Raw genomic sequence first — 22230 nt, 5'->3', positions numbered from 1 at the left:
CTACAGACTAATACAAACTCACACATACATATTTTTATTGGGGTTTTTCTCCATTTCTCGAGTTTCTGCGTTATCGAAAAGCCGAAAAATACAAATTATGGCAGTTAAAAAATTGATTTAAATTTTAAAAGCGTTTAAACAAATATTTCTGTAGGATCAATTAAGGTTTTTCAATGTAAGGAAGTTTCATGATTGAAGGAAAAACTTTATTAATGTCGTTTTATTCGATATTTCAAATTAAACATGAAAATTACTTTTTTTAGAATTAAAGTTATATTGCTTTTAAAAAGAGAGAATTTATTGAAACAGCAAGACAATTAGAATAAAAAAGGAAATTGCACGAGTGTAATTTAAAAAGAATTTGTTTACATAAATTCTTTACTCGGTTTTACTTACTTTATTATTACTTCTACTGACATTAACTTTAAAAATTTCTTCGACCTTTGTAATAGTGACTTACATATTTATTAGTTTAATTAAATTGCGTGCACTACTTTTAATAAAATTATTACAAGGCGATTAAATAATTTATTACTTTGTGTATTTATAATATAAATGACTTGTAATAATTATTATTCTAACCATTTATTTTATTACCTCTCTGTGCACGAATTCACCTGATTAGTGATAGCCTAGTATGCTTTTATCACGAACTTTAAAGTATAATTTTACACTAAAAACAATTTCTTATTTATTTTATTTTATTTTCAACAATTATTAACGTTTGTAGTCCTGTTACACTTTGGAATTTTATATCAGACGAGTATTTCAAAATAAAATAATTAGATTTTTCTGGATAAACAGAAACAAATTTTTCTATAAAATGTCCTTCAAAAAGGTAATCTTTTCTAGACAGATCGCCCATAATTTGTGTTTCTTTATTTCCTTAATTCACTCTCATTTCTTTTGTCAGTTGGACCATCAACCAGAATTGGTTAGACTTAGCACTCGGTGTAACGATAAAGAAAATAATAATAATAAGTGTAACGAGCAATTATTTATTGTGACATCGTCACAATATTGCCGGCTGCAACTTTTAATTATATTTATAATAATTGTTTAATTTGAAATATATGTCTTTCTCCTGTACATCATACTTTTCCTTTATAAACAGTATCGTGCTGGTCATCTAACACCTTTCATGTAGGAATATTTGAATTGAAATAAAGTTACCTCTGATATGCATATATACTGGATCCGAACCTCCTACCTCAATGGTTCTCAAATCTGGTTTCATCTTTCATCGGTCTAACTCCGTTCTCGAGATTAAGGTAATACAGGCAGACAACAGTGGGCATTTATAAGCCTAAAATTTCCTTTAAAACGACATTTTTCAGAACAATCAATATAATTTCTGTTTTCTTAGAATTAAAACTAAATGGCGACAATAAAATGATATTTTAAGAAATTTAAATTGTGTTCATACGTCATAAATTTACGTCGGAATTAATGTTCGATTTTCGCAATAGTCGAAAATCGAACATTTGACAGAAGGAAAATCGCCATTAGTCTGATTGTATAATATTAAAAAATAGCAAATGTTTTCAATCTGATTGGTTATTCCTGATAAATATCCTATCGATTGTTTTGAGAAAATTCTACTGCAACTGTAGAAATTTAAGGAATTTTTATTTTAAAATTCTTTAAAACTATTTTAATTCCTGACTTGACGCTATTTTTTACATTTTAATTAGTGTATTTACGTGTATTTTTAATTATCTCGGCTGTTTTAATCTGGACGGATGGGCAAGCCTACCTTCTATGCGGTACAGGGGGTCGGATCTGGAAGTGCAATTCCACAGGTATTCTATATATGTGTATGATAGTATCATAGTATTTTATATATATTCAATTTCGGGTATGCCTTGCCCCATTCTTATTCAGATCTCCATTATGGAACTGGTGGAACTTACTAGTCCCACCAGTAGATGACACTGTTAGTTGATGGTGGGTTTGTGCCTCAAGATATGGTAGTCTGTCTTAAGTTTTACAGATTATTTTAACGTGTCTGATTTTCAAATATCGATCATTTTCCTCAAAAACCCCTCTCTTTCTATAGATACCTTGGTGTTGCCTTCGGTGTTCCATCAAAGTAATCGAATCTAATTACATTTATAGTATAAGATCAAACTCTTTTACTGCCCACTGGGAAAACAGTTTCAAGATACCAAAAAGTCACTTTATAGTTTCCACCTCTATTATATATATAATAAAGGGAAAGTATGGCAATCGGTCAAACAACGATTCCTCAAGTTTTCTACATTTCTGGACTGAAGTAACCTTGAGACATCGAGAAATGCAAAAAACTTCGAATTGTTTTTCTGAATTTATAGATGTTAGTGTGTATATGGTATGAGAGATACGATTTTGTTCACTCTCTTTGAAGATTAATAACTCCTGCGCGTTTTCGTCTAGAAATTTTTGAACTTTTTCAGGTAGTTTTCTGTACTAGGCGGATTGATGCTATTAAATTTTTTGGATAAGTGTTGACAGGGAGAAAAGATAGAAGAAATCGATTGTCATAACTCGAATAGGGTCGGATTTAATTAATATTTTACTCGTAATTTGAATTTTCAATTTTTTTGTTTATAAAAACCCATCTCTACTTTCAAAATTAACCATTTTTCCATTTTATAAAAATTAAAAATATCAACAGTTTTTAAATAAAATATCATAACAGATGGTGCCACATATAGTGTTAAATGTTGCCGGAAAAGTTACACAACTCGTTGCTGGGCTTTTTTTTATAAGGGACCATTCAAATACCACGTCAGCAGTTTAAAGGGAGTGGCGATTCGTTTATATGTGACGGCGATTAAGAATAAGGAAAGAACAGTGAGTATTTGATATTTTACATTGCTCTCGTCGTTGATTTTCTCGCCATTCATCAGAAAATTGTCCGAAAATAATTCTTGTGCAAATAAATTAAACTTTTTTTTTCGTGACATAAATAGGGAGAAAGGCTACCAGCATTTCAGATGACGGGTGCTAATGGGGGATCAAATCGTAGCCGAAGTTCTCATGATAAAGCTGAAAACACGTATTAGATATAATATCCATTTGAAATGCTGAGGAAGATTAGCCAATTTACAGCCCTCTTGTTACTTCAAGGTTGCGTTAATTATTACAATTGAAGAAATGATGAAGCTTTTCCTCCTTAAGTAACTCGTTTCTCGTAACTTCTGTTCAGCAGTTTTTCTTTGCATCTTATTTGACAACTTTCTCTGATCGCTGCTCTAAGCTATAATTAATTGTCACGACACTAATCAGATGTATGTATGTTTTTTATACAGAAAATAAACTATTGCACAGTATAAAATTTTAAAATGAATGAACTAAATTTAAAATGAATTATTTTTTAATTATTTTTATATTATTATAAACGGCTTCAATTTAAAACTTGTTTATAATATTTTCTGATCTTCCCTAAGGTATTCTTGTACAATTACATTTTCATACAATCAAAACTAGAGTTAAGTAAGAATTGAAACGTCAAATTAATAGCTAAATGAATGAAATTCCTTTAAAATAACACAATTTTTTTTACTTGTACGCAATGTACACTAAGTTATTTACTGTACGTTGTATTAAAGAAAGTACGTTGTATTAAAGAAAGTACGTTATATTTACTGCAGGTTACCAACATCGGGGTATTGTTCCTTCTTTAAAAAGCTTTTTTCGAAAATAATGTTACAAAAAATTATTTAGCTTGAAGAAAATATAATAAATATTATTAAATACAGCTGATTTTATCTACCTTTAAGAAGAGTTGGATAGTTTCCAGTGTATTCGATGTCAACAGCTACATTTTAAAATTGTTGTAACGTTATATAATTATACAAAGCAAGACATTTGAATTTGTGCCAAGTATAAAACCAGACGATAACCAAAATTCTTTTTATGAGTTTTTCTCTGGTAGAGATAAGGATAAGAAAGAGTATTTTTATTAGGTAACATAGAAACGACGGACATTCACCATTCTGTTGGTATAAATCTAGTCTCAAAGTTAAAGGAAATAAATGTAGAAATACAGAGGAAGAAATAGGTGTTAACTTTTCATTAAAAAGACAGTAGAAATGTTATCAGGACAAGACTGTAAATAAAGGTATTTACGTATTACATGAATTGCGTAAGACATTATGGCCTGCGAGGAGGTGTCACCTATCATACTTTTATTGTTTAACTTAGGACATAGAGGTTTATATTGAGCTTCAAGTATTATACGGAAAAAACACGATTTAGATTCTTTTATAATTTAAAAACTGCTTAATAGAGTGAGAAAAAAAAACCTATAGGTATTTAGTGTTAATTATTTAACGTTAATTGAAAAATATAAAAGTAAAGATTAATCCAGAAAACTCAAATATTTAGACAACGAAGACCATTTAACCGTTGACCAATTAGGAATTAAAATAGTACGAATTTTATATGGGATGAAGGCGTAAATTGGCGGTTGGGGTGCGGAGCGTAAACACTTACAATTATGCATTAAAAACGATTTAATTTAATTGCCAGTATAGCATCTTAATTATACAAAAGAGCATTTTGTAGAAAGTTTATAGTATTAAATATTATTATCTTCTCGTTTATTCGTTAAGTTTGCAATGAATAAATATAGAAATGCAGATATAAGTATAGATATTAATTAATATAAAATAATTTGGATGGCGCCCAATTATTTTTCTAATTTCTTTTTAATGCCGTTTTAATAATTATGCAAATTGGGCATACGTCTAAGACCTGAAAAATAAAGTCACAACCGGAAAGATGTTTACAAAAAATCATTAAATTTTTAATAAAACGGAAGTAAAACGTCTGTCATGCTATACACTTCAATTACATCTATATAAATATTCCTTGCTCACGGGGTGAGGTATTATCAGAATTAATATCAGCGTGCTTCTACACTGAGCGAAACTATTCATACATATAGCTACTTATAATAATATAAACTGTTAAAAGTATATTAAAAAATTTCGTAAATAAATTGTTTATTAAGATTAAAAATTTGTTATTAAACTATTAAATTTTTCCTATAAAAAACCAGACACATATCGGACTGTCGTCATGGAAACTATACCCTAAAGTAGTAGGCAGAGGAAAGTTGTCAAACTAGATACAAACGGAAAGTGCTGGATAGAAGCAACCGGCAGGAGAGAATGTTTATCATATTTTTATTTGTAATAATTAATACTGTAAAATAGGATGAGAATCCGCGTATAACTGCCATAGAAAATGTAGCAAATTAATTAGAAAATATAACAAAGATGGGGATGTAGAAATATACTTCGGATCTGTTGTCCACGTTCTCCTATTAACACTGTAACTGCCAAAAACGTAACTAGAGTTAACGTAGATACTTATTACATAAAGTAATTTTAGTTAGACATTCTAGACTATTTTGCTGCTTACGTCTATAAATATATATAAAGCTATCGTTATTAAAATAAGAGATAAAACTAATAAGCACTTGGATAAAAATCTACACTTGGATTCGTATATAACCTCAAGTAAATATGCAACAAAGTATAAATTATAAGCATTTGGATAAATACGTAATTTTATTCACTATTTTCTATAAGGTTACAACACAGTATTTTAATGCATATAACAGAATATTTAGGAAATATGTGTAGTGTATTTAATTAATCTATTCTGTGTCATTGACAGTAAACCCTAAATTTGCTTTATTCTTGTTTAAAAAAAAAATACTATTAATACAATAACGAGCAAATATTTATTGTGACAACGTTAAGTTTCTATCGAAATTTATTTTTAATGAAGTTAGTCATAATATTATACGATTATTATTTATAAGAAAGGCCTTGTGTAGTGTATGTTGTAACCAGCTTAAGTAATTTCCAGTTATTTTTTAATAATTTCCTTGTATTTCAAGTATATTAATCAAAATATAATTACGATAGCGATGAAGTAAAAATACGACATTTTAATTAAAATAATTTAACATAATTTTTACCTTGACTAGCGTAAAAACTGGTATCTTGAAGGCTAAGATAATTACTAATACTTACAATTAGCAAAGAATGTTTTAGAAGAATGAAGTGTATAAAACAAAAATTTAAAAAGTAATTAAATACTTTAAATTTTATTTTAATATCTGAATAATTCGTAATATTTAAACGTTTTTACGTATTTGTTCTTGTAAAAACAAAAGAAGCAACATTAAAAACTAATAACGTGTACAGTTTAATAGGGGAATGTTGCTATAAGTACATCATTGTACAAAATATAAAGGAATGGATTCGAGACATTGTCTAAGTGGATTGTTTTTATTAATATTAATGACATGTAAATTTGTCTTTTAAGAATACTTACTAAAAACTATTTGCTGAACTTGTTTAAGTCATTTCTTCAATGATAGGATGGTCTATGCCTACTGTAGAACTGTTTAAGCCATACTGCCCGGCAACAACAGTCATCAGACATCTGCCCACTGTTTACTTTTGCTATTATAATCTCATCTTTTGAAAATAAATTCTGACGCAAAACTTAACGAGTGCCCGCCTAATAGTCTCGCGAAAACTATAAAAGAATCGTTTCTGTCAGAAAAAGAAAAAGCTTGAATTACAATGGAGAGTTTCAAAGTTTGTAAGTATACTATCCGATCAATATATACCGGTTGAGCGTCGATATCGACGTCTCCCATGCTCCGAAAAGTTTTGAATTGTTGCCTGAAGTCAAGTAAAGACCAATCGGTATTCCTTATTTTACATCGTTTCTTGTTCTGTGAGGTGTTCGTTGTCTGAACATAAAAATCTTTTGCAAAAGTGTTCGTTATCCAATTTGTTCATTAACTGATCTGTACTGTAAACATTTATATTATTAAATTTCATTCTAATAAAACTAGTACCAACTTCATTATCTATGTTTTTCATTATCTAGGCACAAACTTTAATCCATGTTTTCTTATTCAGTGCCATGCTTTACCTGTAAAAGAATAAACAAAGATCAACATAAACACTCTGGTTCCAGACTTGTACAAGACCATGTATAATATTCATCACTTAAACTGTAAAATAATGCTTCATTTCTTAATGTTAATACAAGAAATAACATAATAATCTATAATGTAATATAATTGCTACATTATCCAAGCTCCAATGGTCCATAAAAGAAAGACAAATGTAAGTAACAAAATGAATTTATTACCAAAAGTTAGGTATAAAGATGGTTACTTTTCGACATAATTACCATGAAGTTTAAGCATAATATCGGTCAAATTAGAAACAAAAATCATTGATATAGATTTATAAATTATCAATGAAATGTACATTAAATGTAGGCTATGAATATGAGCAAATATTAATTATCAAATTTATACAATATCCGAACTAATGTGATTCGAAAATTAGAAAAAATTCGAGTAACGAAGTGTTAAAAGTAATTATAATTTTTTATGATACATTTTTTTAAAATATATTAAACTATTATTATTTTAAAATTCTAACAGATAATATTCAAACGTTATAAAATAATAATACAAATACTTTTATCACAAACACATAGTACATTAAGTAACCTGTCTATTTAATTATATCGATTACTGCAGATATAAAGTTATTCAAATTACACACGCAATTTGCATACAAATAAATCATGTGTTATATTTTCATAACGATATAATGTTAATAATTAATATGAACGAAATTACTTTAATAAAAGCTGAATATTAATCTAAATATCCATTGACAAATATGCAATTTACACATTTAGAATTTACTTGCGAGGTAGGTTAACAGGACAAAGTTTGATTATAATCACGGATACAAGAATCTCTAAGTGTCTTATTGGTGTCATCTGGAATCATCCGAATTGCCAAAGATCTGAAACGGAACAAATAATTAGTTTCATTATATTTTATTTTGTGAAATTAACTTCAGTGTAAATTCACATTTCCATACAGGTAATGATTTCGTACTTTCTAAACACTACAGTAAGTATTGAGCGAATTCACTTCCTATACTCTAAATTTTACTTAATTGTATTTGTTACAGTTTGTTATTCAAGAATCAAGAAGATTTAAAGTACAAAACTGATAAAGAAATTACCTATAAGTTGCATTATTTTCAGTATAAAATATTGTAATAATTTTAGGACATTATTACAAACATACAATAGGCTATATAAAATGGTAGTATCAGATTATTTTAGTTATATGAAGAAGCACGGATTAATCAGGTATGTTTCGTTAGAAGAAATGGCCAAGAATTACGAAAGGAAAAATGGTAACTTTCCTACGGTAATGGTTGATATTTCAGATGTAGACACCCAGAAATACATTAATACACTTGTACCTTATCCATGGAATTATCATACTCTTGTAAAGAAACTGAGAGAATATGTACAACAGTTTCGAGATAAGCACATCGAACCATGTTTTTATATTTGGGGGAGATTAAAAGATTATGCCGATGTAAAAGTGCCGAATAAATATACATGTAATAATAAACGAAATGGTTTGAAAAAATTGAAACAAATTAGAAATGATCGTCACTCTGACTCTACATGTTATGCTGAGAACACACTTACCAAAATATATTGGTTTTCCAGCTTCATTTTAAAATATGATTGTGGATGTCAGGTGATTAATGTAACAGAGAAAAAATATGCAAAATTGGCGAAAATTGCAAAAGATGATGATCGTTGCTTAGGAATTCTCACATCGGATTCCAGATGTTTAATTTATAATACAAAACCCGTTTTTTATCACGTACCCATGAAATTAGTTTCAACCCTTACGGAAATGTATTTGCCAAACGAATTTTTGAGGAAAATAGATTTAAACAGCTCCCAATTAAAACTCTTATTCAGCGCGCAGAAAGATCTTCTTGGCTTTAAATTCGCAAATTTGGAAAACGACGAAGTGTTACGTATTGAATACTTAAAAAATGCCATTAAAGACAACAATTTGACTGGAGATGAACAAGATGTTTTCGTTTGGTCATATATTACTGAAATAAGAGTAGCTATTCTAAGGGCAAAAATGGAGCTATATGATGAAATTGATAATGATGATGGTAGTGCTAATTATACAACGTTATCAAAGTTCCTCAAACAAAAATGGAATGCGTGTGAAAGTCCTGCTAAAGTTTATTATGTAGTGAAAAGACAAAACTATGTCGAAACTTTCAATTTAAGTGATTTTACAGAGGAGTCGTTACCATTTTCTATTTCCTTGTATGATTCGATGAGACGAAACATGTATTTCGCTCTTTTAAGACAAGAAAATTGCAAAGTGCGTGAATTATGGATTTCCGAACCAACTAACATAAATATTGAAGATTATGTAACGAATTTTACGACATACGAAGGTAAGTTCTTTTAGATTTTAAAGTAGCTGTACTGTAAACACTAATTCCATTATCGCATTTTAGGTTTTATACCAACTTTGGAAATACTATTATCAGACGACAGTAGTGTAAATGAATATCGATGGAAATTATTGTTCTATTGTTTAGGAAAAACTACAAGTACCCGATACTCCAACACACCTATATTTGCTTTCTGTTGTGTTATAAATTACATGTTAAGAAATGGAGTCGAGTTTCGTCAATATGAATTGGACGCACTGATTCTTCAAGCCATTCTTGTTTCCAATAACAGTGATTCGTATAATAATAATGTATGTTATATAGAAGTGTTTTTTATTTTTTAATCTAAATCAAAACTAAATCAAAATTAATGTAACATGATGAATTTTAGACTGAATGGAACCGGAGATTTGTTCACTTAAGCAGACTGTACGAAACTGGGATGAATACTTTGATGAACGTGTTAACCGCTTGTGGATTTCCAATTTCGTTGGAGCATTCGCTGCATTGGAAGACTTTTAACATTCTTGTTTTTAGTAACGTATATTACGAACTAATATGTCAGACACCTCTAGATGTGTTTTGTAAGAGGAATGTAAGTATACTTTCATTTCTATAAATTTATCAGTTCAGTAATGTGGTTTTGTATTGATGACTGAATCACTACTATATAGTATGTTTTAGAGATTTATTCGTCACCATTCACTGAGATAAGAAGCTGTTTATATAATATATAATTTTGTATTGTTTTACACTTTCAGAATATTGATATATCGTATTATAAGTGGATTCATATAACGTGTTTAGAAGAGATGTAATATAAGAGGTGATTGATTTTTAGCATCTAGTGTAATTTCAAGTGTGAAAAGAAGTTAATTTCCTCAGATTTTATGTAATATTTTAAAGTTTTTCGAAGTATTATTTATTTGGAATTTTATGGTCTTAAAAATTCTAAAATATATTTTTAATGAAAATTTGAAAACTTATTGTAATTGCTTTTTTTAAACTGGTATTTTATAAAGAGAAAATAAATTGTTTTAAATATTCATAATTAACAACTTATATTTGTTGTTCGTTCATTTAATTATGTATATATTTATTGTAGAATAAAATTCATTATACTTGTATATGAATCTAGATCTTTAGGACGCGATTCCGTTCTTTGTACGAAATGACGTACATAATAATACATAAAATTAGACAGAGATATTATGCATTTTTGTTTTTGATAGGTATTTGTAGTTAAAATATGTAAAAATAGGAAAATTAAATATTATTTATCATAATAAAAAATAAATAATTTAGATACTGATAATTATCTTTAATTAGAACACGAGTAAATATATTCTATATCTGTGGTGAACTGATTGCTGATAGGTTGACGTATTACTAATGTACTGTACCTTAACAGATGCAATGCATTTTAGTTTTATTTTGAAAAGGTTTGTAATATTGCTCTTTTATATTAGTTAAAAATATAAGTTTAATTTTCAGGGTAAAGATGAGTTTTATAAAATATTATAAATGCTAATAACCACTAGATCGTCATTATCTTCGACCGTACTGTAGATACACACGAATCCCTTTATCTCCCTTCCTACTCGATCTTCAATTACCAAAATTTAACTGCATCAAAACCCATAAGAAACAAACCGTTCTGCTGTATTTCAAAATTTTCTGACAAAAATCACAGGAGATATTCAAATTGGCACTATTTTCTTTCTTTTGTTTAAAACACAAACACTTACTGGGTTTTCTGTTTGTACGGATGTTGTTGTAATTTTTTTTCTTCATTTCTCAACGTTTCAAGGTATCCAAAGTCCAAAAATAGAAAAATCTTAGGGAACATGTTTTGACCAATCGCCATATTATCCTTTTTTTTTTATATAACAGCCGGAAAGTAAAAACAAATTACGTGCAAACGGTGTGTCAATTCAACTATCTTCTGGTCCCCTTCATTGTTACACGCACGCACGCACACGCAAAGCATAACAATGTATTAGAAAATGTTCCACACCTTACCTTATGTAAGTAAGATTATGAAATAGTGTAATTTTACGATTAAAAATGTACTAACGATTACATAAAACTTAATTTTATTAGTGTTTTCAGCCCATTAAAACTAATAAAAAAAAGCTGAAAAACGAATTTCATTTGAAAGAATGAATTAGAGATGAAATTCTCATAACAAGTGATAAATATACTCATTTACAGTATATAAACGAAATTCTGTAATTTTGATTCGTAGAAAATGTTATGAATGTATTTCTATAACAATGCTTAAAATCGAATTAAACGTTTTAGATATTTTTATAAGAACAATTCTTAGTTTGTGTAATATTTTTAAACTACTCTTCTGATAAGAAAAAGAGAGAACACCTGCCATTTGTATAGCTATGTAATAGTAGATCGATGCCTATGTGATGCATTATTTCGCTATACAAATGACAGGTGTTTTTTTTTTTGTTATCAGAAAAGTAGTTTAAAAATACAGTAGAACGTCGATTATCCGAAAGAATTCCAGTCGGCAAATTTAAATTTTCACCAGGTGCTGTGGCGCTTCAATCTTTGGCTATGTCTTCGGCTACTCAAATATTTTACGTTTTTGATACTAAATTAACATCTGAAGTATAAATTTTTATTATTTTTATATTTTTCAATATATTTATTTTGTTTGTACACAATAAAAAAATAATTTTTAAAGATACAATAGTCTTTGTTAGGTTTAACATCGACGAAAATTCAACGCGAAGTGACATTCAACGTAGAAAAATTTCGACATTGGTTACGTTAAACTATTTTTTCGTCCGTAAATCAGTTATCCGAAATATCAGTTATCCGGACAACCCCAGTCCCCAATTGATTCGGAAAATCGACGCTCTACTCGTATTATACAAAGAATTATTTTTATCGTTATAACTTATATAAATATCTAAAACCTTTAATTCAATTATAAGCATTTTTATAGAAATACATTCATATCCTTTACTTTATCTGTAATAAAAATTCCTTTACAAAATGTCTTGATTTATTTCTACAAACATATTTGAAGTTGAATTAAACAGTTAGGAAGTTTCTGAAAAAATAAATAAAGACAGTAAAGTCTTAATTTGGTTTCATGTATCTGACAATTTTAAATATTTTTTTACACAAAAATATGTCAAACAAAATGTTTATTCATTACAATTTAAAGTAAAGTTAACTTTAGTGCTCACAAAACATTCATTACAATTTGTTTTTCAATGAATTTTATAAATTTATAAAAAAATTTATGATTTTATGTAATTATTATTAAAAACAATGTTGAAACTGTATTTCATTTTGCAAGCGAATCTCATGAAGCAGAAAAATAATTGTGTTAGAGACAGACAAATGTTTGTTTGATACTTCATATTTCATCGTTATTTTCAACATGCTAGTTCGTAATATATTAAAGCCTGTCTAAAACGGAAAAAAAACATTCTAGTAACATAATGATTTGGTACGTAAAATATGTTTACAAGACAGAACCTCTGTATAAATCAAACTGAAACATTTGTAAAGCATATCAGATGCCAATGACTCTGAAAGCAAACGAATTTTATCTGAAGCTAGATATAATAACGAATATTTATTAAAATAATATTTTCCTGGTGATAAACAACTTTTATAACATTAAAACAAGTCTTATAATTTTTAAGTAAAGACATTTTACTGTGTTATATAGATAAAAAAAACTAATTTGGAAACTATTTTATTGCTTACAGAGTAGATACTTGTTAATATTTCACTCCATAAACAAAATACTCTAACATAAACTAAGTAATTAGCATTCTAAACTAGTATCTTTAAATTAATTAGTTATGTTGCACTCTATTAATAATCGAACTATATCGTTGGAGATTACGTGTAATAAAGAAAAAAATGTAGAAAGGTTAAAGCTCTATTCAACTTCAGACTATTACAGAAGCCACAATTAGCATGGCAATATAGAAAACAGTTCATAAATTTAGATAATTTCAAATTTGTGACCATTTATCCTACCCACAAAGAAAAATGGTCCACACTTAAAATTACATTTTAGTTCAATTTATGGTTCATTTTTGGAAATACTTTTCAGTTTCAAAAGTCCCGAAAATATAGAATGAAGAGCATTGGCCATCTGCAAAATCAATTATAATTAAAATTTTTAATAAAAAAACATAATTCTTATCAAAATATACGTACAGTACCTTTATAGGAAACATTTTGGTAACGTAGTAGTAGCCATCAAATGATATCCTTAGTAGCATTTTTTCAAATCTCTTCATGAAATTCAACATCTATAAGTGTTAAAGAATAAACTGATTAAATATAAATATAGTTTTCTAAAGTAAAGGTCATAAATAATCTAATAAAAGCAATTCTTACGTAAAAAAATTTTTATTACTTAATTTTTAATCTTTTCTAATTGTAATTAGTAAGTATTTTCGAGGTTTCATTTATAATAAATACAAATATCTAAACTGTAATAAAAATATATTTAGCAAAGAGTTGTGCGATATTTCGGCAAAATCGTTTAAAATTGCGTGTGGTGCCAAATGTTCTGATTTTTTATAAAGAGGACTTTTTATATTGTTAATTAAAATAGTGCAATAAAAGAAAAAAACTTAATTTTGAAGATAGAATCGAGTTTAATAAAATTCGCAAATACTAATTGCCAGCAATATTTTCATTATGTTTATCCCAATTGCAGATATATCATATTGTTTTCTATCTCACAACCCTTTCATCATTAAACACCAAAATCGATTAAAATTAATTTCCAAAATACCACTAATCGCTGCAGAATTACAGGAATTTTCCAAAAAAAGAGAGGAATTATAAATATTCAAAGTTGGTGAATGAAATTCTGCCACTTATCCTTCCATCATTCACCGAAACAGTAAAACATCTATAAACATAAAAAACCCTAAACTTTTTTTTTATTAATTCTTGGCGTTTCGAAGGTGATTGACTCAAAAAGGTAGTAATCTTGAAGGGTCCTTTTAAAAGATTTTTCATTTTTCGTGACTCATAAATCGTAATCTAGTGCCACGTACATTAATAATACAAAGAAGTATATAATAAACATTATGGCTTACTTTCAATTTTTCTTCAAGTGTTAATTTGCAGATCGAGAATATCCGAATTTCTTGAAAAGAACTTTGCATCTGAAATATTAAATACAACTATTAGCGGAAGGATGTTTTTAGGAGTTACTCATATTTTTGAATTTTCTTACCACTGATGTACAGGAAGAAAATATGAATCCTAGTAAAATGCAAACTGCAGATGCTTCCATAGCGCCCAGGCCGAAACCAGTCATGGTGACTAAGTTTAAATTATGAAATAAGCACGCATAATACAATAAACATGTTTCAAATAAAAGACCAAAATATACAGGATTCATTATTGGATTGATCCATTTATTGAAACTTTCCAGGAATTCCCATAACTTTGCGTGTCGCAGGATCAATTTTTCTAATTTCTTATTCAACTCGTTTTCGTACAATTTTAACAAATACAGTTCTTTGGATAATTGTGCAAAACCTTCTTCCGCTATCAACAAAATTGTGTAAACTAAAAGGACAACGTGAAGTGAATATCCAACAGCGAATATGAAAATAAGAATAAACTCGATATTATAAAATAATATTTCTTCATTAGAATAATTATTTTCATAATAATAAGGATAAAACATAATCATGATCAACAACGTAAAGGATGTTTCAAATCCGGTTATGACAATCAACATTCTGATCCAGCTTTTACGAATTTTGTGAGTTAGTTTGGCATCAGGAAGAGATTCGTTTCGTTGTGGTTTTATAACAGTCATTTTATGTCGTTTTATGAAACTAAATAGTATAGCTATAAGAAGCATAAGAACAAAAGTAGTTAATTTTGTCATTTTATAATTTAATCTTGGGATTGGAAATAAAAACGAACAAGGAAATGGATGATTGGATCCCGGAACCATCTGGCTAAACAGAAAAATATTATGCATTCAAAACAGATATTCGATAAAATTTATGTACATTGTTTTAAAAATCTGATAGACGTACGACATTTTTTCAGATTTGCATGAACAAGGTTGAAAGATTACCCCACCAAATAGGATAAATGTTGATAATATCGGTTTCTGATAACAACGAATGCAAAACTCATCTGTCATGATGTCAGACATTTGTGAAGTCATCTCTTATCACGAAAATCGAGAAGAAATATTTTTAGTGTTATTGAAACGATATGAAATCAAACTGTTTCCAGTTAGAGAAACGATACTGATGTAGAACTGTCTCTAAATAACTGTAGTTTAGTAGGTTGGTGCTATATTATAAATTCCAATTATGTATAAAAATATATATATATATATATGTCGTATTATTTTGCAGTCGTAGTCGTAAGGTCGAGTGTAGGTTGAACAAGACAAAGAAAATTGGAGACCATAAAATAACACGTCCGTTCACTTTCGGGTCCTCACTCGAACTCCCCTTATTTTATTGGTGCTGTTAACCTCATTCCAAAAGGGACGAGATTAACAAAGTAAAATACAGAAAATATATACAAAATTTACAAAATTTTAAATATGTTATATATATATTCCTTAATGGATGTTATGTAAGTATATACTTATAAAATGCTCTCCTCATAAAACGTTAATGAAGCAAGTTTATAAAAATCGATGAATGTAATTTGAAATTTTAAATATGCAAAATGAAATTCACCTTTTTATCGCCTATAAAAAGTTAGTATAAAACTGTATATATATTATCATAATACAATAAATTATACTGTATTATGTCAGTATAAGATTGATCATGCATGATTCTTATAATTCATTTCTATTTTGCTTTCAATGAAGCGTTGAAATTAAAGCAAAACAGATTGCTTCTACCATAATTATGTTAATTTTTAGTAATACTAATCGATTTTCTACTGCAAGCGTTCACTTATAGAAAACTCTAAGTCAAAATATATCATACTGTATTAAATTTTAATATATTAATATGAATATCATGATCTATATTGTGTACATAGCTAATGAATATACGTAACCAGTTGACTAATCCACTTTAGACTCCAAAATTGCGACATATTTACAACACAGTAATAAATTTAAGGCGGAATCTATGGTGATTATTTCGGTATTCATTTCTACAAACTTAGTTTTATTTCATTTATATGAGAATAAGGGGAGTAATAGCTCGCGAACTTTTAGTAACCCTGTGAGTAGTACCACTGAACAATGATACAGTAGGTTAACGCGCTCTGCGCGTGCAGATTTCCGAGATGTCTTTACTTGTGTAACAAATAAATGGCTGCCAGATTCCCATAGAAATCAGCTCTCCATTCAAATTTAATCTCCCCATCTAAGCTGTTGTTCCACATACAAATATGTCAGCTAATAATTTAAATATACAGTAGACCCCCTTATAAAACGAATTCCTATAATTACGATTCCTATAAGACACGAAAAAATTGCGACGGTATCCGTAAAAAACGGTAAAAACTCCTATAATTACGTAAAATGTCATCGGGCAGCCGAACTATTTTTCTCTGTCCAGCGCTACACTACGGAGAGATTACCATCATCTGTACAGTATTATATATAAATTATATATAAATTACGTACTGTATATATTATTATATATTAACTTAATTTATAGTAACTTTATTATTATTATATATATGCTTTTTGCCGCCTATCGCCACGCTACAGAGAGTTTAGGCGAACTATCGTCTGTACAGTTTGTAAATTAGGTACGGTAAGTCTAATACAGCACTGTAATTTTATACATTTCTTGTGAAAGAAACATTTNAAACTGGGATGAATACTTTGATGAACGTGTTAACCGCTTGTGGATTTCCAATTTCGTTGGAGCATTCGCTGCATTGGAAGACTTTTAACATTCTTGTTTTTAGTAACGTATATTACGAACTAATATGTCAGACACCTCTAGATGTGTTTTGTAAGAGGAATGTAAGTATACTTTCATTTCTATAAATTTATCAGTTCAGTAATGTGGTTTTGTATTGATGACTGAATCACTACTATATAGTATGTTTTAGAGATTTATTCGTCACCATTCACTGAGATAAGAAGCTGTTTATATAATATATAATTTTGTATTGTTTTACACTTTCAGAATATTGATATATCGTATTATAAGTGGATTCATATAACGTGTTTAGAAGAGATGTAATATAAGAGGTGATTGATTTTTAGCATCTAGTGTAATTTCAAGTGTGAAAAGAAGTTAATTTCCTCAGATTTTATGTAATATTTTAAAGTTTTTCGAAGTATTATTTATTTGGAATTTTATGGTCTTAAAAATTCTAAAATATATTTTTAATGAAAATTTGAAAACTTATTGTAATTGCTTTTTTTAAACTGGTATTTTATAAAGAGAAAATAAATTGTTTTAAATATTCATAATTAACAACTTATATTTGTTGTTCGTTCATTTAATTATGTATATATTTATTGTAGAATAAAATTCATTATACTTGTATATGAATCTAGATCTTTAGGACGCGATTCCGTTCTTTGTACGAAATGACGTACATAATAATACATAAAATTAGACAGAGATATTATGCATTTTTGTTTTTGATAGGTATTTGTAGTTAAAATATGTAAAAATAGGAAAATTAAATATTATTTATCATAATAAAAAATAAATAATTTAGATACTGATAATTATCTTTAATTAGAACACGAGTAAATATATTCTATATCTGTGATGAAATGATTGCTGATAGGTTGACGTATTACTAATGTACTGTACCTTAACAGATGCAATGCATTTTAGTTTTATTTTGAAAAGGTTTGTAATATTGCTCTTTTATATTAGTTAAAAATATAAGTTTAATTTTCAGGGTAAAGATGAGTTTTATAAAATATTATAAATGCTAATAACCAGTAGATCGTCATTATCTTCGACCGTACTGTAGATACACACGACTCCCTTTATCTCCCTTCCTACTCGATCTTCAATTACCAAAATTTAACTGCATCAAAACCCATAAGAAACAAACCGTTCTGCTGTATTTCAAAATTTTCTGACAAAAATCACAGGAGATATTCAAATTGGCACTATTTTCTTTCTTTTGTTTAAAACACAAACACTTACTGGGTTTTCTGTTTGTACGGATGTTGTTGTAATTTTTTTTTCTTCATTTCTCAACATTTCCAGGTATCCAAAGTCCAAAAATAGAAAAATCTTAGGGTACATGTTTTGACCAATCGCCATATTATCCTTTTTTTTTTATATAACAGCCGGAAAGTAAAAACAAATTACGTGCAAACGGTGTGTCAATTCAACTATCTTCTGGTCCCCTTCATTGTTACACGCACGCACGCACACGCAAAGCATAACAATGTATTAGAAAATGTTCCACACTTTACCTTATGTAAGTAAGATTATGAAATAGTGTAATTTTACGATTAAAAATGTACTAACGATTACATAAAACTTAATTTTATTAGTGTTTTCAGCCCATTAAAACTAATAAAAAGAGGCTGAAAAACGAATTTCATTTGAAAGAATGAATTAGAGATGAAATTCTCATAACAAGTGATAAATATACTCATTTACAGTATATAAACGAAATTCTGTAATTTTGATTCGTAGAAAATGTTATGAATGTATTTCTATAACAATGCTTAAAATCGAATTAAACGTTTTAGATATTTTTATAAGAACAATTCTTAGTTTGTGTAATATTTTTAAACTACTCTTCTGATAAGAAAAAGAGAGAACACCTGCCATTTGTATAGCTATGTAATAGTAGATCGATGCCTATGTGATGCATTATTTCGCTATACAAATGACAGGTGTTTTTTTTTTTGTTATCAGAAAAGTAGTTTAAAAATACAGTAGAACGTCGATTATCCGAAAGAATTCCAGTCGGCAAATTTAAATTTTCACCAGGTGCTGTGGCGCTTCAATCTTTGGCTATGTCTTCGGCTACTCAAATATTTTACGTTTTTGATACTAAATTAACATCTGAAGTATAAATTTTTATTATTTTTATATTTTTCAATATATTTATTTTGTTTGTACACAATAAAAAAATAATTTTTAAAGATACAATAGTCTTTGTTAGGTTTAACATCGACGAAAATTCAACGCGAAGCGACACTCAACGTAGAAAAATTTCGACATTGGTTACGTTAAACTATTTTTTCGTTCGTAAATCAGTTATCCGAAATATCAGTTATCCGGACAACCCCAGTCCCCAATTGATTCGGAAAATTGACGCTCTACTCGTATTATACAAAGAATTATTTTTATCGTTATAACTTATATAAATATCTAAAACCTTTAATTCAATTATAAGCATTTTTATAGAAATACATTCATATCCTTTACTTTATCTGTAATAAAAATTCCTTTACAAAATGTCTTGATTTATTTCTACAAACATATTTGAAGTTGATTAAACAGTTAGGAAGTTTCTGAAAAAATAAATAAAGACAGTAAAGTCTTAATTTGGTTTCATGTATCTGACAATTTTAAATATTTTTTTACACAAAAATATGTCAAACAAAATGTTTATTCATTACAATTTAAAGTAAAGTCAATTTTAGTGCTCACAAAACATTCATTACAATTTGTTTTTCAATGAATTTTATAAATTTATAAAAAAATTTATGATTTTATGTAATTATTATTAAAAACAATGTTGAAACTGTATTTCATTTTGCAAGCGAATCTCATGAAGCAGAAAAATAATTGTGTTAGAGACAGACAAATGTTTGTTTGATACTTCATATTTCATCGTTATTTTCAACATGCTAGTTCGTAATATATTAAAGCCTGTCTAAAACGGAAAAAAAACATTCTAGTAACATAATGATTTGGTACGTAAAATATGTTTACAAGACAGAACCTCTGTATAAATCAAACTGAAACATTTGTAAAGCATATCAGATGCCAATGACTCTGAAAGCAAACGAATTTTATCTGAAGCTAGATATAATAACGAATATTTATTAAAATAATATTTTCCTGGTGATAAACAACTTTTATAACATTAAAACAAGTCTTATAATTTTTAAGTAAAGACATTTTACTGTGTTATATAGATAAAAAAAACTAATTTGGAAACTATTTTATTGCTTACAGAGTAGATACTTGTTAATATTTCACTCCATAAACAAAATACTCTAACATAAACTAAGTAATTAGCATTCTAAACTAGTATCTTTAAATTAATTAGTTATGTTGCACTCTATTAATAATCGAACTATATCGTTGGAGATTACGTGTAATAAAGAAAAAAATGTAGAAAGGTTAAAGCTCTATTCAACTTCAGACTATTACAGAAGCCACAATTAGCATGGCAATATAGAAAACAGTTCATAAATTTAGATAATTTCAAATTTGTGACCATTTATCCTACCCACAAAGAAAAATGGTCCACACTTAAAATTACATTTTAGTTCAATTTATGGTTCATTTTTGGAAATACTTTTCAGTTTCAAAAGTCCCGAAAATATAGAATGAAGAGCATTGGCCATCTGCAAAATCAATTATAATTAAAATTTTTAATAAAAAAACATAATTCTTATCAAAATATACGTACAGTACCTTTATAGGAAACATTTTGGTAACGTAGTAGTAGCCATCAAATGATATCCTTAGTAGCATTTTTTCAAATCTCTTCATGAAATTCAACATCTATAAGTGTTAAAGAATAAACTGATTAAATATAAATATAGTTTTCTAAAGTAAAGGTCATAAATAATCTAATAAAAGCAATTCTTACGTAAAAAAATTTTTATTACTTAATTTTTAATCTTTTCTAATTGTAATTAGTAAGTATTTTCGAGGTTTCATTTATAATAAATACAAATATCTAAACTGTAATAAAAATATATTTAGCAAAGAGTTGTGCGATATTTCGGCAAAATCGTTTAAAATTGCGTGTGGTGCCAAATGTTCTGATTTTTTATAAAGAGGACTTTTTATATTGTTAATTAAAATAGTGCAATAAAAGAAAAAAACTTAATTTTGAAGATAGAATCGAGTTTAATAAAATTCGCAAATACTAATTGCCAGCAATATTTTCATTATGTTTATCCCAATTGCAGATATATCATATTGTTTTCTATCTCACAACCCTTTCATCATTAAACACCAAAATCGATTAAAATTAATTTCCAAAATACCACTAATCGCTGCAGAATTACAGGAATTTTCCAAAAAAAGAGAGGAATTATAAATATTCAAAGTTGGTGAATGAAATTCTGCCACTTATCCTTCCATCATTCACCGAAACAGTAAAACATCTATAAACATAAAAAACCCTAAACTTTTTTTTTATAATTCTTGGCGTTTCGAAGGTGATTGACTCAAAAAGGTAGTAATCTTGAAGGGTCCTTTTAAAAGATTTTTCATTTTTCGTGACTCATAAATCGTAATCTAGTGCCACGTACATTAATAATACAAAGAAGTATATAATAAACATTATGGCTTACTTTCAATTTTTCTTCAAGTGTTAATTTGCAGATCGAGAATATCCGAATTTCTTGAAAAGAACTTTGCATCTGAAATATTAAATACAACTATTAGCGGAAGGATGTTTTTAGGAGTTACTCATATTTTTGAATTTTCTTACCACTGATGTACAGGAAGAAAATATGAATCCTAGTAAAATGCAAACTGCAGATGCTTCCATAGCGCCCAGGCCGAAACCAGTCATGGTGACTAAGTTTAAATTATGAAATAAGCACGCATAATACAATAAACATGTTTCAAATAAAAGACCAAAATATACAGGATTCATTATTGGATTGATCCATTTATTGAAACTTTCCAGGAATTCCCATAACTTTGCGTGTCGCAGGATCAATTTTTCTAATTTCTTATTCAACTCGTTTTCGTACAAT

At 28.0% G+C, this 22230-nt stretch overlaps 1 protein-coding gene across 3 annotated transcripts; it reads left to right on the top strand.

The window, feature by feature from the left end:
- The first annotated feature begins 7310 nt into the window (after positions 1 to 7310).
- Positions 7311 to 17720, top strand: LOC111633222. Of its 3 annotated transcripts, XM_023377760.1 has the most exons (7): positions 7311 to 7401; positions 7735 to 7924; positions 8016 to 9332; positions 9396 to 9643; positions 9724 to 9766; positions 17153 to 17313; positions 17480 to 17720. In XM_023377760.1, exons 3-7 carry the CDS (start codon positions 8150 to 8152, stop codon positions 17534 to 17536), a joined length of 1692 nt encoding a protein of 563 aa, XP_023233528.1. In that variant the 5' UTR covers positions 7311 to 7401; positions 7735 to 7924; positions 8016 to 8149; the 3' UTR covers positions 17537 to 17720. The 3 variants fall into 3 exon arrangements, with proteins under 3 accessions (XP_023233528.1, XP_023233526.1, XP_023233527.1); XM_023377758.1 differs by lacking the exons at positions 17153 to 17313; positions 17480 to 17720 and adding an exon at positions 10094 to 10332 and having other exon boundaries at positions 7314 to 7401; positions 9724 to 9927; XM_023377759.1 differs by lacking the exons at positions 7311 to 7401; positions 17153 to 17313; positions 17480 to 17720 and adding an exon at positions 10094 to 10332 and having other exon boundaries at positions 7710 to 7924; positions 9724 to 9927.
- Positions 17721 to 22230: the final 4510 nt, after the last annotated feature.

This window comes from Centruroides sculpturatus, unplaced genomic scaffold (genome assembly GCF_000671375.1).
Source record: "Centruroides sculpturatus isolate CEXI.00-Female unplaced genomic scaffold, Cexi_2.0 scaffold127, whole genome shotgun sequence".
NCBI classification, from domain to species: Eukaryota; Metazoa; Arthropoda; class Arachnida; order Scorpiones; family Buthidae; genus Centruroides; species Centruroides sculpturatus.
This window is presented reverse-complemented; position numbering and strand designations above follow the sequence as displayed.

What these genes read in the sequence shown, in the direction of transcription:
- LOC111633222 (XM_023377760.1), top strand. Translation starts at nt 8,150, where the DNA reads ATGGTAGTATCAGATTATTTTAGTTATATGAAGAAGCACGGATTAATC. An exon ending in GTGATTCGTATAATAATAAT is followed by an intron (nt 9,644 to 9,723) that starts GTATGTTATATA and finishes GATGAATTTTAG; the next exon opens with ACTGAATGGAACCGGAGATT. An exon ending in ATGTGTTTTGTAAGAGGAAT is followed by an intron (nt 17,314 to 17,479) that starts GTAAGTATACTT and finishes TTACACTTTCAG; the next exon opens with AATATTGATATATCGTATTA.